A 17696-nucleotide genomic window follows, 5' to 3' on the forward strand; every position below is an offset into this window, starting at 1 on the left:
GTCTGAAAATAATTTTAAATTACTTCCTACGTTGTGCTAGGCCCACTGCTGGTTGCTGAGGATACAAAAACAGTAAGTTGATCCTTTCTAATGAAGGCTTTGTAGCCTAGTATAGAATTGAAGATAGGCATATAAACAAGGGTACAGAGAAGGCAAAAAAGGAAACCAGTCATTCTTGGGTTTAAAGTCAGTAAAAAATGCCATAGAGCAAGAGACATTTAAGCTTCGAGAATCAGAACAAGGGAGATATACAAGGAAATTTCTGGAAAAAGGAACAACATGAGACAAGAAACGGCTTTTGGGTTTAGACATATAGCAGTTTGGTTTTGGTCAGAGCAAACAATGTGAAGGAGATAATTAGAAGCTCATAGAAACTAAGCCCATGGGTTTCCTTTGACAGACATCTCTTCCTTGGCCAGACTGCTATAGAAACACAGCACTGCTGAGCAAAGTAGATGGTACGTTGGTAATGGTGTTTGGGTAGGACGGGTGAATATAGGAATTCTCACATAATGTGCTACTGCTTTCAGGTTTTCATCTTTCAGGATGGGATTAGAAAGAATTAGCAGAATGGGCAAAGGGATAAACAGGCTGGACTAAGTAACACAACCCAAGAGAAAAATATCATATAAAGTTCACACGGGGAACGGAAAGGATGAACCTCAAACACTTGGAAAACATACAAAGATGGTGACTCTCTGAGGACTAAACTCATCAGATCAATAAACAATCCACAGATTATTTCTAGTCTCAACAGAAACACTAGTTGCTTAATTCATTTACTATCATATTCAGTGATAGAGTCATCATAGAGATAAAGCTTATCAAACAAAGGAGGTAGCCAATATAGAATGATAAGGTCTAACAATGTGAGTATCTGTACTGTGTACACAAAACTTTCCAGGGAAGGATGACACCAAATCTTGAAGGCACGGGTGGGCAGTTTGGCAGCCTTCAAATTCATCAGATATCGTTGTGTTTTAATTTATGTTCATCACAAAGCCTTCTGAGTAAGAATTGGCCTTTTTTTATATATCTTGAGAAAAGGAAACCTTGTAAGGGAATATATGTAGACCATTTTTTGGAAAGGTTACCAGAACAGAGATTTTGGCTAATTTTATCTCTTGTCAACTTAGTTAATGGGATTCCTTCATTGAGAGTCTAGTTTTCCCACTGTGCCTTTGCAATACAATTTATTGACCTATAAGACAGAAATTCTAACCCTGGAATACAGTAAAATTATAAATAATTCTACCCTTTGGAGTCTCTTGGCAGTCTCACTCAGTTTCCTCTGGCAACCATACAACCTCATTGCCTCCATCCCTTTGGATTTTCTGAATCTTAAAAATAGGTTAAGTTGTCTACAGGAGAGAAAGTTAAAGTCTTAAGAAGAAACCACACTTCTAGAAATACTTCAATAAGATAACTACAAGAAATATGTGGATATAACAGTTGATCAAAGCAAAGCCACCCAGGCTGCAAAATAAATTTAGTTCATCTCAAGTTTAGTTTCTACCTTCCATTATGTTATGAAGGAGGCACTATGGAACGGTAGTGAACTGGCAGTTTTCAAACATTTGCTTGTTTGTTTTTTAATCCACAGAAGTTTCTCCTCAAACTGAATCTTCATGGTAACTTGTCATGTAAAAAAAAAAAAAAAAAAAATCAGAGTGAAGTGCATGGTCAGAAGCAGGAAGCAATAGCCAGGAGTTTTGCTGGCTCAGTTCTTTCCAAGGTCCATAGTCCTCACACATCCCAAGGAGTCTCAGTTTGAGAATATTCAACAGAGTCAAGGAATCTGGGAGAAAAAATTAAGTAATACAGGCTCTGATCTTGGATTTCTAACAGACTTGAGAACAGTTCTGGTGATTTTATTTCCTTATTTAATAGAAACAGCTGCCCATGTATCTCTGGGAAAATAAAGAAGCCAATCTCATGATAAAAAGGCCATGGGAATACTTTTAAGTTGCATGAAGCACCAAACAAATAATACAACATTTAGACTAAACTTTTATATTTGGAAATCCCAAATCCCTTCATTACATAACCATTTTCAATTGCTTTGTTTAAAAATCATTATTCCCCAAATTTTAAAAGAACACATACAATTTCATGCACAGATTTATATCCATTTCTAAAAAGTTAACCTTTATCCTTGCTATGAGCTAGAGGATTACAAATCATTCTTTCAAGAAATAATTATTGAGCACTTATTATTTCTGAAATGTCGTGCCAACACGGTAAAGTATATAAAGTTGCTCTGACCCTTGACCAAGGCACAAGAAAGCAAGGGCAAGGTGACAGAATTATAGAGTGAATCCGTTAATTTCTGTTAAGTATTATAATGAGTCCTCGTTAGAGTCATCACAGTTTCACCCAAAAATCTACAAGTTAGGTGCCCTTTAGTGGTCTCTCTGTGTATGTGTGATCTCAATTGGTTTTAATTCAGTGAAATGAGCCATCTAACTCACCTGCTTCCTTTTTTTTTCTGCTAAGTAGTAGCTTAACTTGTGAAAATTGGTAACGGCAAACCTCACTAATATGGAGTCGGGAGGTTTTGGCAAGGAGAGCTCTCATACCTTACTGCTCTTAGTCAATTGCAGACCCATCACAAAGAGGTGGACTTGACCTTGCACCTGGATACTACTTTATTATGCCTGCTAAAGAAAGAAATGCTTTCATCTGCCCCTCCCCATGGTTCAGACAGTGAAAAGTCACCATGCTTCCAACTTCTAGTTTACTCCAACAGACATTTAATTTATAACAGCCTTTCCAACTTACACTTTTCTCCTTAAAAAGTGTACCTTTCCTTTGTTTCCAGGACTTGCCTACAGTTTTGCCACCCAGGATTAAAATTTTCTTTTTTTTCCCCTAAATAAACCCATCTTTTGCTGGTAAAATAAATGGCAGTTTTTGCTTTTAACATTGACAAACCTATTCTAACATCCACTTCCTTCTGATAAAATTATCTCCTTTTCTTCATTATTTGGTGTGTATCATTGGCTATTATGGTTATATTCCATGCTTTTTATTATGTCATCTCAAATACTATTAGGAAATATTCTTAACTAATACTTTACTGATTTATATTATGAAATACAATATTTAATTAGGATGTTCCACTCTCTGTAAACAGTCACTAAAAATATCACTGGTCAGGACAGTCTTATTCTATTTAGGCCAAGCCAATGTGAGGAAGCAGGAGAAATAGCAACATCTTCTTTATATTAAATTTAAACTCAGGATTATAATTTCTCTAAGGGTGCACAGTGGGATTTGTAAACTGAAGCTTGAATAATAGTTTTGCCTGGGTCTGGATGAAGGCATTGTTCTATCATTACAAAAGAAATCAACCAAAAAGACACATATTTGATGCATACATAAACCACATTGTTCCAGGAAGGCAGGTGGGAATCAGTACACAGGGATTCTTCAATTCTTAGAAGCCAAAGGCTTGCCACTAGCATCCTCAAATCAACAGAAGAATTTTCTCACTTTTCTCTGCTAATTGTCCTTTTTTTAGGTGATTGGGTATGAAGATATCAGCTTGAAAATAATTGAATCTAGAAAGTAAGTGTCCAACTTTTAAATGATTTTTTTTTTCTGGATGGGACTTTATTTTTCCTCAGAAAAGTTATGGCATAAGCCTGAATGTATTTTCACCATTCAAGTTTCTAGTTTATTCATTTATTTTAATTTTTTAAAGTTTCTAGTTTAAATTACAGCATTTACCTTGATGCAGCATTGCAGAAAAACCCGAATCTGGTTGCTAACTGTGGCTTTCGGGCATTAGGAATATTTTTTTCTTGGAACATTCTGACATGACAGTCAAGTTAACTTCAATTAATGAGGACAGCTCAAGTGGCTTGTGATGGAGATGTATTTGAGGAAGGCTTAGATGTCCATGCTGGAGAAGTGATAGTACCTGGCATAGTAATAGTTCCACCATATGCTGAATAAATTGATGTCTTTCACATTTCCCTATCCACTTAAATACTCAAGATTGATTCACTATCTGATTCAAGAGGTAAAAAGCAAGAACAGAGGATATTAGGCAGCATGACGCATATTTACAAGTCTTTTCATTTTAAAAGTCTAAAGTAGCATCAGCTACCCTTAAGATAAACAGTACCACCAAAATGAGTCCATATGCTTCTCACCCTGAGTAAATTGTGTTATATAACAGTACTCTTCTTCATTCCAAAACACTAACTACCACGGGAGGAAGCTTGTTTGCACTAAAAAGTGCGATAGATGGAGGTGGATTCCAAAGAAAGTGAAGGATCTTAAGGAGTCAGGATATAATTACTACTAATGTTGGACAGTGTGTACAATAAAAAGTACATACTATTCAATGCTACCTGAAATGCTTGGCATAAAATTCAACTTCTTACTTGTTATGCCAAAATCTGTTCCCTTCCCACCTCCTTTAAAAGGTCTACAAAAACCAATTAGTGAGACAATGTCTTAACTTACTAGGAACTTCTGTCCCAGGAAGTCCATTTTAAAAGCTACAAAAGGAGAATAGATATCAATGTAAGAAAATTAAAACTAAAGAATAACACAAAAAATAGGGACATTAAAATAGCCAAGCTAAAAACAACCAAAAGTTCAGACTTTTCTTGCTCTATGAATTCTAACAGTTAAAAAGCCATCCATAACTCAATGTTTGCAAAATGCTTACTATGGGCACTTTGGAATAGACACTGACTCATTCTATCTCCCAATGAACCCAAAATCCAGAAAATAAGATGACATTTACCCTAAGTGTCAAATAAAAGATTCATCAATTAAAGAATAAAAGTGGAAGAGATGTTAAGACCAATCAGTCCAACTTCTTCATCTTATGAAAGAGAAAACATGGGAGGCCCAGGGAGAAGTCCCCTAGGAGACAAGAGGCAGGGACTGAACTAGACTCTAAGTCTTCTGACTCCAAGCCATAAGCATGGGGATATTTTTACATCATTGGCCAACCTTTTCCCCAAAGGAAGTAACTGTTAATTACCAAAAGCAGGGTGGCTGCAATTAATGTGGCTGAGAAATAGCTCCAATTGAACATTCTTGATGTCATAATAATAGGTCCTGTCTCTTCCAGCAAAGAGTTACTTTGGGAAGGCTTTTGATGACTTAAAAACCCATGTAAAACAGGTCTTGTGGTAAAACCAACTTACTGAGAAATATTTCCAATACCATAACGTAATCATTAAAAAACTTTAACCAACCATCAAGTCCTTAGAGGGCCCATTGTGTGCTAAATACTATGCTGGTTCTTCTCTAGGGAAATAGCATTGCCCAGGAAGTAATACCTTAAGTCCCTGGCAAAACCCTCCCCTTCCTAAGTTCTGATACTGTCTCCTGCAGAACCAACCCAGAGGAGCAGCTACATATGCTTCTGATGGGTTCTTCCAGTTGGCTCCCCATCAATAAATCCACCTATCACCATGATCTACTTAAGACATTAGTTCAACAAATTTTCTACAGTGTTTTTCTAAAATTTTTGACTGTGGCACACATTAGGGAAAGCACCTTACATTGTGATCTATTATACACATATATATTAAACTGAAACAAAATATGATGCAATAACACTTTGCTATGTGCAACACCTTCTGATATTTCCTATTCCTTTCTATTCTCTTTTCTTCCCCTTAAGTGAAATAAATGTGGATCATGATACACTAAATTGATTTAGTGATTCTAATAAATCATAACCCATTTGAGAAACACTGAGAAACTATTCATTCCTTAATTCCATATATGTTTATTGAATGCCTACCCTAGGCCAAGTAGTGTTTTAAGTGTTGGAAAAAAGCAGTAAATGGGACAATGAAAGTTTACATTCTTTTGGGGCTTACGTTCCATTACCGGGAGACAGATAATGAACAAGTCCAAAAGTATATTATATTGTATATTAGATAATGATGAGCTCTAAGGAGAAACCTGAAACAGAGAGGGAGACTGGAAGCACCGGTGAGGTGCTTGTGGTTTGGGACAGAGTGGCCAGGTGAGTCCTCATGAAGAAGGTGACATTTGCATAAAAACCTGCAGGAGGTAAGGAAACAAGTCCACAGGTATCTGAGGAAGAGCTTTCCAGTTATAGAGAGGTTGAACCTGAGGTCAGAGGGGTAGCAGATGCCAGCTTTGTTGGGTCTTTGGAGATCACTGAATGTTTGTGTCCATTAAATTTGGCTTAGATGGGAAGCTATTAAAGGATTTTGAGCAGGTAAGTGATATGATCTGACTTACAAGGTAACAGAATGACTCTGCCAGGTGGGACCACTGGTACTGCTGTCAAGTCATATACCTCCCCTCACAGAGCAATCACAAAGGCCCATGATTCCCTGGGCTTTGCTGGGGCCTCTCATTCCTATACAGATATGTACATCCCCTGATCTGACCATTTTCTCATCCCTCCCATCTTCCCCCTGCCCTCTGGAACTCAGTCTGTTATCACCAAGATTCCCTACCTCCAAAATCTCTTCCCCAAATATAATCTTTAGCTTCTTGCTCTAATAAAAGCTGGCCATCCCCTAATTACACTGCTTTCCTGGCCCTCCCATTGTAGGCCACTTTGTTCTCCCACTCCTCCTGTGCTACTGGGCCTGGAAATTTTATAGGTACTATCTATACCCCATGAGAAGTCAAAGATGTTGTTTGTCTTCCTTAAAAACACCTACTTCTTTGAATGTAGGCCATGTACTATGCAAATTATTCCTTTTTTTTTTTTTTTTTTGGTATTCCTTTACAGACCTCAGGATCAATTTCTCTCATTTCCTAAGATTTAACATGGAACTCTCAGTGTGTCAGTGGCTATCACAACTCTTGTCATAATTTTTCATGATTTCAAATTCCACAGGCCTCTTGGTCCTTTGAACTCATAATATCTTCAATTCTGCATTTGTGTCCCAGCTCAAAATGATCAAATCATAGTCATTTTCATAAATAATAATCTCTTCTTAAAACCTTTACATCAAACATCTCTAGAATCCACCTCTTTCCTTTGCAGCTCACTCATATTATGACCGTGTGGCAGATTGCATTTTCCAAAGATGGCCAGAACCATAACCATTCCACATGTTCTTCAGCAATGTGACTCTGCTTCTCTCTCAACTCTCTGCCACTCTCTCGAGAGGTGGAGTCCCACTACCTTGCTCTTGAATCTGGGGTAGCCTTTGTGAATGGCACACAGTTAGTAGAATATGGCTGATATGATAACTATGCAACTTCTGTGTCTAGGCTCAGCCCTGTGATTTTTGCTTTGGTCTCTTGCAACACTTTCTCTTGGAGCCCTGAGTCTTCACATAAGAAATCTGACTGCCTTGAGAACACCATACTGGACAGGACACATTTAGATGCTATGCTCAAAATTCCCAGCTGAGATTCTCCTTCAGGAATCCCAGACTTGGTACCAGCCATGTGAGCAAAGACAGCAACTTAGAAGTGGCTGTTTTTAGCCCCAGCTGTTCCAGCCTTTGGACATTCAAGTTATCCTCAGCTGAGGCTCTAGACATTGTGGAGATGGGAAAGACTGACCTCACTGTGCCCTTCCAAAGTACTAACCCACAGAATCCATGAACATAATAAAATAATGTTACATAAATAATAAATAATAATAATATAATAAAAAGTTGTTTTACACTATTAAGTCTTGTGGTATTTGTTATACAGCAATAGATAACCAGAATAGACTTCAACCTAAAGCAATTTTTTGATTTCACAAAAAATCATAATATTTTGACCTTATCAGTTTTTCACTATGATGACAATGGGAAGAAATCCTCATTACCTTTCTTGTTTGGCTTAGTTTATGTGGGAGAGACGGTTGATACCCATTAAATAATCCATTTACTCTCCTACATTTTCTGTATTTCCTTGAGCTAGCTTATGGCCATATGTGTAGTTCTGGCTAATAGAATATGATGAGAAGTAACTGTATAACTTTGAGTACAAGGTAGTTAATAGTAGGTGTGTTTTCTCTAACTGTTCACTTTTCTGTGTACACAGCTGGGGCCACAAACTATGAGAAGACAGGATGTTGCACCACAGAGGCATCCTAGATCCCTGAATCTTTGTTAGAAGAGAGTTCCCAAGGAAAGCTTCCTGACCCACACTAAACTGCGGGTGTAAGCAAGAAATCAATCTTTGTTATGTTAATCCAACTAGATATAAGGCATTATTTGTTACTGCAACATGGTTTAGCTGCCCCTAACAAGTAAAATTTTCATGATCTGTCACTATAGTCATTCTTTTGCACACACAATAAACCCTCTTTTTTTTTCTGAGAGTTTTTTTTTTTTTTCCAATTAAATTCATGTCAATGACTACTCAACTCTTCCCCCAGGCAGCTATCTATGGCTGCGGTAGGGTGGGGGCCCTGACTCAGGAACCATGCTGAATTGATTTCTTTTTTAAATTCATGAACATAAACTTCAAGTGGGTCCTTGTGCTTCTAGCTGTTCACCTAACTTTTCTTCTTCAATTTGTTCTCCAGTTTCCAAAGTAACTCTTTTAAACTCTCTTCACTTTCCTCAAATCAACACCTCCTTCCCCAAATTTATTCTCAGCTGATGACTTGTTTCATATTTTACTGACAAAGTTGAAGCCCCAGAAGGGAATTTCCACATGCTCCCACCCCCACATGTACCGGTCTATCTGGATCTGTCCATATACTTTGCCTTCTCTTTCCTTAATTGTAGATGAGCTGTCTACACTCTTACATAAAGTCAATGGCTCTGGTTGTGCTCTGAATCCAGTCCCATCTCTCTTACTCAATGACATTGTTTCTGCAATTTCTTCCTATCTCTGCTTTACTATGAAGCTTTCTGTGCTGTGCATCCCAATTAGCATACAAAGCCTTTCTCTGTAAGGCAAAACTCCTTGGGAAAATTATCATTACTCACTGTCTTCATTTCTTATCCTCCAAGATCTATTGAACCTTTTTAAATTACCCTCAGCACTCCACCAAAGCAACTCTTGTCAAAGTCACCAATGACCTTCAGATTGCTAAATCAAACAACCAATTCTCAGTTCTCATTGGACACAACTGCTTAGAAGCTTTTGGAACAGCTGATCTCTAGCTGTTCAGGAAATGCCTTCTTTACTTGGCTGCTGAGACACTATTCTCTTTTGACTCCCCTACTATCTCACTGCTTCATCCTTCTTAATGTCATTTTCTGGATCATCTTCATCTTCCCAATCTCTAAGCATTGGAATGCTCCAGGGCTCAGATCACTGACTTCTCTTTTCTATCTATATTTATCTTTCTAGTTGATCTTATCAGTTCCCATGGCTTTCATTATCAGCTATGCCATGATAAATCCAAAATTTATATTTCCAGCTCCAACTTACAGATTTTACTTCTGAGCCTGATCTACATACTGTCTTATATAGCTAACCTCACATTTTCTCACTTGGATGCTTAATAGGTATATCTAACCTACCAGGTAGAAAAATAAACTCTTGATATTTTCTTCTCCAACTTATTCTTATCATGATCTCCCTATGACAATAAATCGCAACTGCTTTCTATTAGTTATTTAGTCCTCAAAGCTTGGGGTCATTCTTAACTCCTCTTTGTCTTATATACCATATCCGGACTGCAGCAAATCCTGTCAATTTTATTTTCAAATATATATCCTGAGTCTAATCCCTTTTTACCACTGTCTCTGCTCCCATGGTATTTCAAGTCACCACCATTATAGCCCATGGATTTTTCTCAATAACCTCTTACATAGTCTCCCTATAACCATTCTTGCTCCATCGCAGACTAATTTCCATGTTGTAGCCAAAGATGCCTTTAAAGAGTAAGGCAGGGGCACCTGGATGTCTCAGTCAGTTAAGCGTCTGCCTTCGACTCAGGTCATGATCCCAGAGTCCTGGGATCAATCCCCGAGTCAGGCTCCCTGCTCCCATGCTTCTCCCTCTCCTGCTCCCCCTGCTTATGTTCCCTCTCTTGCTGTCTCTCTCTCTGTCAAATAAATAAATAAAATCTTAAAAAAAAGAAACACATAAAATGTAAGGCAGATCACACTCTCCTGTCACAAATGCTTCAGATAGCTTTCCATCTAAGGTATTAAATTCTCTGGGGTGCCTGTGTGCTCAGTCGGTTGGGCATTGGACTCTTGATTTCAGCTCAGGTCATGATCTCAGGGTCATGGGATTGAGCCCCTTTGGGCTCTGTGCTCAGTGTGGAATCTGCTTGAGATTCTCTCCCTCTCCCTCTGCACTCCCCACCCCACTCTCTCTCTCAAATAAATAAATAAAATCTTTAAAAAAAAAAGTAGTAAGTTCTCAGTGCCCTACATGACCTGACTCTCTACCATCTCCCTACATCCATCTCGTAATACTCAGACAGTAGCCCACTGTGCTCCAGCCACACTCCTTTTATTGTGCCTCCTCAATTTCACCAAGAGAGGTCATTCTAAAAACCTTTGCACATTCTCTTTGTCAGAGATACTCTTTTCTCAGGTTGCCACATGGCTACTTCTTCACTTCATTTAGCTCTCTACTTCAGTTTATTTATTTTTTTCTGGAAAGTCTTTTCTCTTTTCGCTTATGTTCTTTATCCCTTATCCTGCCTTATTTTTGTAGTTTCTATCTCTTATCTTATTTATTTGTGGTCAGATGCCTCCCCTTTGCAGGCCTACAGTGTAAGATCCATGCAGGCAATCGCTTGATCAGTTCTGTTCAATACCTCTTACTCTAGAATTCAAAATACCTGGAACATATAGGTGCTCAATAAATATTTGAATGAATTAATAAACAAATGAATATGGAACTCAGTTTTAGATGATGGACGAAAGTCTCACATCTGGAAATGCTGGGTTCACCTGAACAAAACAAGTCATGTACACGTGTCCATTATTTTTACTCACCATCTTCACTACCTATTTTCCAAGCTCTATTGAACTTCTTTAAATCATCCTCAGCACTGCCCCAAAGCAGCTCTTGTCAAAATCACCAATGGCTAAAGTAAGACTCCTGGCATTAAAATAAACTTAAGATGGACTAAAATAATAGTGAACCAAGGCTATCAATGTCTTTGGCAACTATCCACAGAAGATCAGCAAGACACAGTAGGGGACAGGTTGGTGCCCATATTTAATATTAGCCCATATTTCTCCTTCCAGAAAGAGGAAACACATTCACACAAAGCAAATGAAGTAGAAAAAAAAAAAAGGCTGACAATGAGTTATAAATTAAATTAGCGGCACTGTTACCGGTTTATGTTTGTATAGAGAAAAGATGCTAAGCTGGAGCTAAATGGGATTGTTTTAGGTGTTTGTTTTTTTTTTTTTTTAATATTAGAAGTCTGGTTTCCCTCTCAGATCTTTTCCAGAGATAACACCTATGCTTATAATCATCTCCTTTTCCAAACCTAAATCTGGAACATACAATTTGAAAGATACAAATTTACTTATGGGGACACCAGGACAAAATATAAAATTAGTACAGGTTTTAAAACTGCAAGATACATGAACAGACACTTCTCAAAAGGAGACATGCAAATGGCTAACAGACACATGAAAAAATGTTCATCATCATTAGCCATCAGGGAAATTCAAAACAAAACCACATTGAGATACCACCTTACACCAGTTAGAATGGCAAAAATTGACAAGGCAAGAAACAAGAAATGTTGGAGAGGTTGTGGAGAAAGGGGAACCCTCTTACACTGTTGGTGGGAATGCAAGTTGCAAGTACAGCCACTTTGGAAAACAGTGTGGAGATGCCTCAAAAAATTAAAACTAGAGCTACTCGATGACCCAGCAATTGCACTCCTGGGTATTTACCCCAAAGACACAGATGTAGTGAAAAGAAGAGCCATATGCACTCCAACGTTCATAGCAGCAATGTCCACAATAGCCAAACTGTGGAAAGAGCCGAGATGCCCTTCAACAGACGAATGGATAAAGAAGATGTGGTCCATATATACAACGGAATATTACTTAGCCATCAGAAAGGATGAATACCTAACTTTTACATCAACATGGATGGGACTGGAGGAGATTATGCTAAGTGAAATAAGTCAAGCGGAGAAAGTCATTTATCATATGGTTTCACTTATTTGTGGAACATGAGGAACAGCATGGAGGACATCAGGAGAAGGAAGGGAAAATGAAGGGGGTGGAAATCGGAGGGGGAGACGAACCATGAGAGACTACGGACTCTGGGAAACAAACTGAGGGTTCTAGAGGGGAGGGAGGTGGGGGGATGGGTTAGCCTGGTGATGGGTATTAAGGAGGGCACATACTGCATGCAGCACTGGGTGTTATACGCAAACAATGATTCATGGAGCCCTACATCAAAAACTAATGATGTACTGTATGATGACTAACATAACATAATAAAATAAAATTAAATTAAAAAAACTGCAGGATATAAAGGTACAGTATATGTGCCTCTTAAATGGTCATTAAGTTTTTAAGCAGGTGAATGGCCAGAATATTAAGTAGGTGAATACTCAGAAAAAAAAACAAGCAGATGCAGTTTAGAAGGAAGATAGGTGGTCAGAAATAAGATGGCTTGAAGAACAGAACATAAGTGACATACTGAGCTTCAGGGATAGGTTATGATGAAGACAATTGGTTTGAATCTTGGAGCACAACCTCAAATAAATCCTTGTGGGAAGATAAGAATAGAAATAAAAGTTTACCAGAAGAGTTGGGCTTCTTTCCCTTATACCCAACTAACTTTAGATTATGCGGTTTTGACACCATGTAAAATAATCAATCAAAGGACTACTTTCAACCAATGCCATGTGTACCATTAGAAGATACATATCTGCTAAATTCAACTTGCTGATGCTCAATATCATCTTCCACCTCATCACCTTCATAGCATTTTGCTCTGCATGCAAGGTTGTGATTTTTATATTCTAAAGCCCCTCTCCCTGTATCTGTCTCTCTCTCACACACACATGCACATGCACACACACTAAAAATAAACAAAGGAGAATGGAGATTAGAGGTTGGGGGATAATACATACCTTAAATGACTTTATAGAGAAATGATCAAATTCTAACTGCAGTTGAAAATGAAATAAATAATATTATAGAATCTTCAAAATTTAAGATTGAAAAGTCCAAATCCTACATTTAATATATAAAGAACTGGGACAAAGGGACTATATATAACTTCCCAATAAAACATACAGAGTTAGGGGAAAAGGTTGGATGAAAACCCAGATTTCTTAGCCCTGTGGGATAATCCTTTCATTTCACTAATTCTCGATCTTGGTATCTTTGTTATTACAGATCATTTTATAAAAAGAACAAAGCACAACAAAGAAACTCCTCCTTGATGGACCAGATATCTTAATTAAGTATACATTGATAGGTTTATTGTTGTTATGTTTTTGGACCATACCAGAAAAGTTTATTTCAGAATATTTTAGGACTGAATTTTAAGAATACTGTAACCATTCACCAGTCTTCCTAGAGTCTGCACCTACACTGTTCAAGGTTGATTTATGGTCTTAAAGTTCACTGAGACAGAAGAAAAGTGAAAAACATGTGTGTTTCAGGGTCTGGGTATTTTCTTCAGTGTTATGGCTTTCAGTGTTATTTTTTACTTAAGGAATAAAAATACCTCTTTGATTTTGTAGAGTCTACGTTATAATTCAGTGATCGCTAGGACAATTGTTCTCCTTATTTATTCAGAATATGTAATTCTATATTATAGAACTTTCCTGATAAGTCTTTCCATTACCCAATTAGATTGCCACAGTTTTAGAAAAAGCCCTAGTAGGCTCTAAGGTATCTAGTCATTTTGAACAAGCCATGTTTCATTTGTGAATCACAGTGAATGATTCTTATGAATTTTATGTTGTTATTTCAAGTCAAAAGACTAATCTCAAAAAACATAAGTATAAATGGTTCAAATCTAGACTCATCCTCATCACTGGTACAAACAAATTTTAATATAGTTCTTTGGGAAAAAGAAAAACACTTGTTGTTAACATGATGAAAATGCTTTTAAATGTGATATGCAAAATCTAGGAAGACTTTCAATTTCTTGAAGCCAAGAGCTGTTTCCATATTTATCATTGAATCCAGTGCACTTAAAGCTTGATGACACTTACAGAGCATTTACTATATGCTATATAAGCTTTAGGTATATTCTACTACATTCAAAAAACAATTCTTTGAAAATGATAAAATTATTATCCTTATTTTATACAAGAGGAACTTGAGGTTTACCAAGATAAACTAACTCACTAGGGCCACAATGAACTTGGATTTCCAGATAAAGAATTTGGACTCCAGCAACCTACACTATAAATCCATTTTGCAGTGTTCTCAAAGATGTTTGTTAAGGTGAAAACAAAAAGGGCCTGGATCACCTAGAAGACTTTCTGACCACATCTTTTTTATTTAATGTCTTTTTTATTTAATAATAAAACTGTAATTTATAGCTGATTTTAGCATGGGGAGTGAAAAGCAATAACTTTATGGCTAAAGACTCTCCTGCTCATGTCAGTTCATCACCTACAGGTCATTATTACAGCTCATCCTTCAAATAACTACAAGTAGGGAATTATATCACATCTGACAGGACTCTTTTGTAGAACCACAGATATCACCATTATCATGGCTTTTCTGATACATTCCATTAGTCTTGTTGCTGAGCCATCACTCACATTTCTTCCCAGACTTGATCTTGTCTTTTGCAAGAACATACACACACACACACACACACACACACACACACACACACTCACTCATAGAGCGTTTTCTAGACATTTATGTATGTCTGGGAGAAAACTTACAAGAAGGGATTATCTTGACTGAATATGCTCATTAATTATTCTCATCAGAGATGAAATAAATTAGGGGATACAACTTTAAGTGGTAACAGGAAGGTTTAGTTTATACGGAGGTGGGGAAATGGAGTACATTCTCTATAAAAACTTTGAAATGAATTAATAAACCAAGATTAATGAAGAAGTTTTTTGAGATTAGAATTTATCAGTGGTTCTTCGAATTTTCATCCTATGCTATTCATTCTTCACCATCATCAACTTGAAGATGTCCATGAATTTGAACCACAAAATTTGTTCAAAGTAAGTTTTGGATCTCCAGAATCTCTGACCTACAATATTTGAAGAAGCAGAATAAAGAATTCCAATATAGTGTAATTTAAAAATATCTGACAGCATTAAATTCTGCAACATAAATGGGAAGATGACTTGGTCAGCCTAGAATTTCCAAAAGGCCCAATAAGGTGAAACGGACACCACCCCAAGTAAAATCTTACATAATCACACAAACACATTAGTGAAAAGTTAAAACAGATTTCTGCCTGAGAATTCAAGAAATGTACTACCTTGCCCCAAATTGGTAAGAATCCGATTACCACAAGGATGGATAGTTACCCATGGCGAAGAATGGGATTCCCAGCAGGGTGGAGTTGTACTTTCCATCAGTGATGAAGAAGATCCCTGCTGCTGTGACGATGGAGATGCACACTGTGAGCACCCCCAGGAGGCCCAGGAAGGGCTTGCTTCGTAAACAGTCCTTCATGGAGCTGGAGAGGGTGGCTGTGGTCAGGATCAGCACAAGGCTCACCAGGACCTTGCTCCTGGCCAGAATGCTGGTCTTATGAAAGTCTCTCCAGAGGCTAAAGGATGCTAAAGAGTAGAGTTGGAGGTCCTGGTGCTCCTCCTGGAGCTTCCTCATGAGCTTACAGAACTCATTCTCCCACTTCTCCCCTATGAGGTCTTGGGTGGCAGAGCCATAGGTCTGGAGGTAGTAGGTGATTTGAATGGCTCTGGCTGACTTGACCCGCTGGTCCTTGCTGTTTGGCACTTCCACTACCCCTCCCAGTTGGTGTCCAATAAAACTGTTCCTCCCATCCTTGAAAACAGAAAAAGGGGAGACTAAAGTTACCAGAGGGATACACATTTCAAACAACAGATTCTTACTCTAAATGAAGGAACACAACAAAGGCAGAGGTAGGATCTTGCAATTGTGGAACTGATGTGGGTGGAGGGGGATGTGAGGATTTTATATTCAACCTTTTGGAGTGTCATGGGATACCATGCAAGATGATCAGGAATAGAAAGATTCAAAGAGTATTATGAAGCTATACAAGACTCACCACATGCATAGGAAAATGTACATAAATATTATTTTGATCTATCCCATCCATAACCCATTCCCACCATTTCCTCTGTAACAGTCATTATAACTCCTATATGCAGGAGCAAGTTTGATGATTCAGTTTCAGCCAAAAGTGAAGCATGGCATGAGTTAACAACATTTCAAAAAATTGAAATAATAATTCATTTAATAAATATACACTAAACTTCTCAGGGTTAACACACACACCTACACCAACACATGCAAACACACACAAACATCACAAACATCCATACTCTGGGGGTACAACTATATATTGCAGAACAAATAGAAGATACTATTTTTTTTACAATTAATATAATAGTGTTGAAAGGTTTTCTAGATATGATGTGAGCACCTGTTCACTCATTACAAAATTCCCTTCAAACACCTGCCTCAGTCATAGGTTGACCTTTCCCCCTCAGAACACAGTGAACAAATCCCCCAAATGAAACTGATGAGATTTCAGATGGGGTGGTCAAAAGACATTTTGATTTCAGAATTTTGCATGACGTAGAGCAGACAAGGTCATATGAGTAGGATATTTATAAGAAAAGCCATCACTTCTCTTTAAGGTACACATGAGGTGGACACTGAGTTGCTTAATTCAGAGCAGAATTCTCAACCAGTGGTGCCTTAAGACTCAGAAAGAAATCCCTGACAGACATCACCAAATTTTCAACAATTTGTGTATTTTCTTTTTGCCACAACTGTCATTTACTTCCACGGCAGTGCTTGTCAGATGTGATACTGAACCCAAGAGCAGGTTGCAAGACAGGGCATAGCATTGAAAATGTGCTGCAGGTACTGTGCAAAATGCAGGCACAAAGGTAAATTTATGCCATGAGGAGAATTTCCATTTGCTACATCAAGCAAGACTTTTATCTCATGAGGATAGAAAAGTGTAGAGTCAGAGCAGGAAACAGTCCTTTCTGGAAGCGTAGTGTGGAAGGGCAACAAAACCAACAGTCTGATAACTGTGGTGATTTTCACAGAACTGTGAGGCACTGTATACTCAAGGAGACACGTATAACAGTTCTCGTGAACTCGTTCAGTCCAGACACTTATATCTGAGGTACTTGTTCCCATGTGTATTTTTAACAAACGCCAAAGTAACTATAATACTTGAGAGTGTGTTGCAAACACAAAAAGTTTGAGAAATTTATAGAAATTTATAGAAAGTACAAGTGCTGTTAGTAGGATCATTAAGAATTGTGAGGAAGAAATTTCATAGTCACTTCACATACCCATTTTCCCCCTACATGTTCAATAAAAGCAATTTTTCTATTTAATACAACCTGACCAACTCCAAATGAACAGTATATTTCTAAATAAAAATATAATTTGAGTTTTTTTCCTTTTGCTTGGTAAATCTCCCACTTCCAAGGCATCTTTGCAAATTTTCCATCTTCTTTTCCGTACACACACACACACACACACACACACACACACACACACACACACAACTGAAATTCCAGCTGGAGGTTCCCAATGCTCTCTTTTGAAACCTGTGGGCTTCTCTGATGATCTGCAAGTGAAAAGGTAGGAAAGCTTCAAAGAAAGAGTGGGAATCTT

The 17696-nt window shown here is 37.7% G+C and overlaps 1 protein-coding gene across 1 annotated transcript in view; it reads right to left on the reverse strand.

The window, feature by feature from the left end:
- The window catches only part of PTCHD4 (patched domain containing 4), a 181048-nt gene that overhangs the window by 115813 nt on the left and 47539 nt on the right, over positions 1-17696 (reverse strand). Inside the window, exon 2 of the mRNA XM_025890636.1 lies at positions 15377-15857. Coding sequence (XP_025746421.1) covers positions 15377-15857 — 481 coding nt within the window. The remainder of the gene's footprint in view (positions 1-15376; positions 15858-17696) is intronic.

The sequence above is a fragment of the Callorhinus ursinus genome, unplaced genomic scaffold (assembly GCF_003265705.2).
Source record: "Callorhinus ursinus isolate GAN/ISIS: 27379988/994484 unplaced genomic scaffold, GSC_fseal_2.0 scaffold22, whole genome shotgun sequence".
NCBI classification, from domain to species: domain Eukaryota; kingdom Metazoa; phylum Chordata; class Mammalia; order Carnivora; family Otariidae; genus Callorhinus; species Callorhinus ursinus.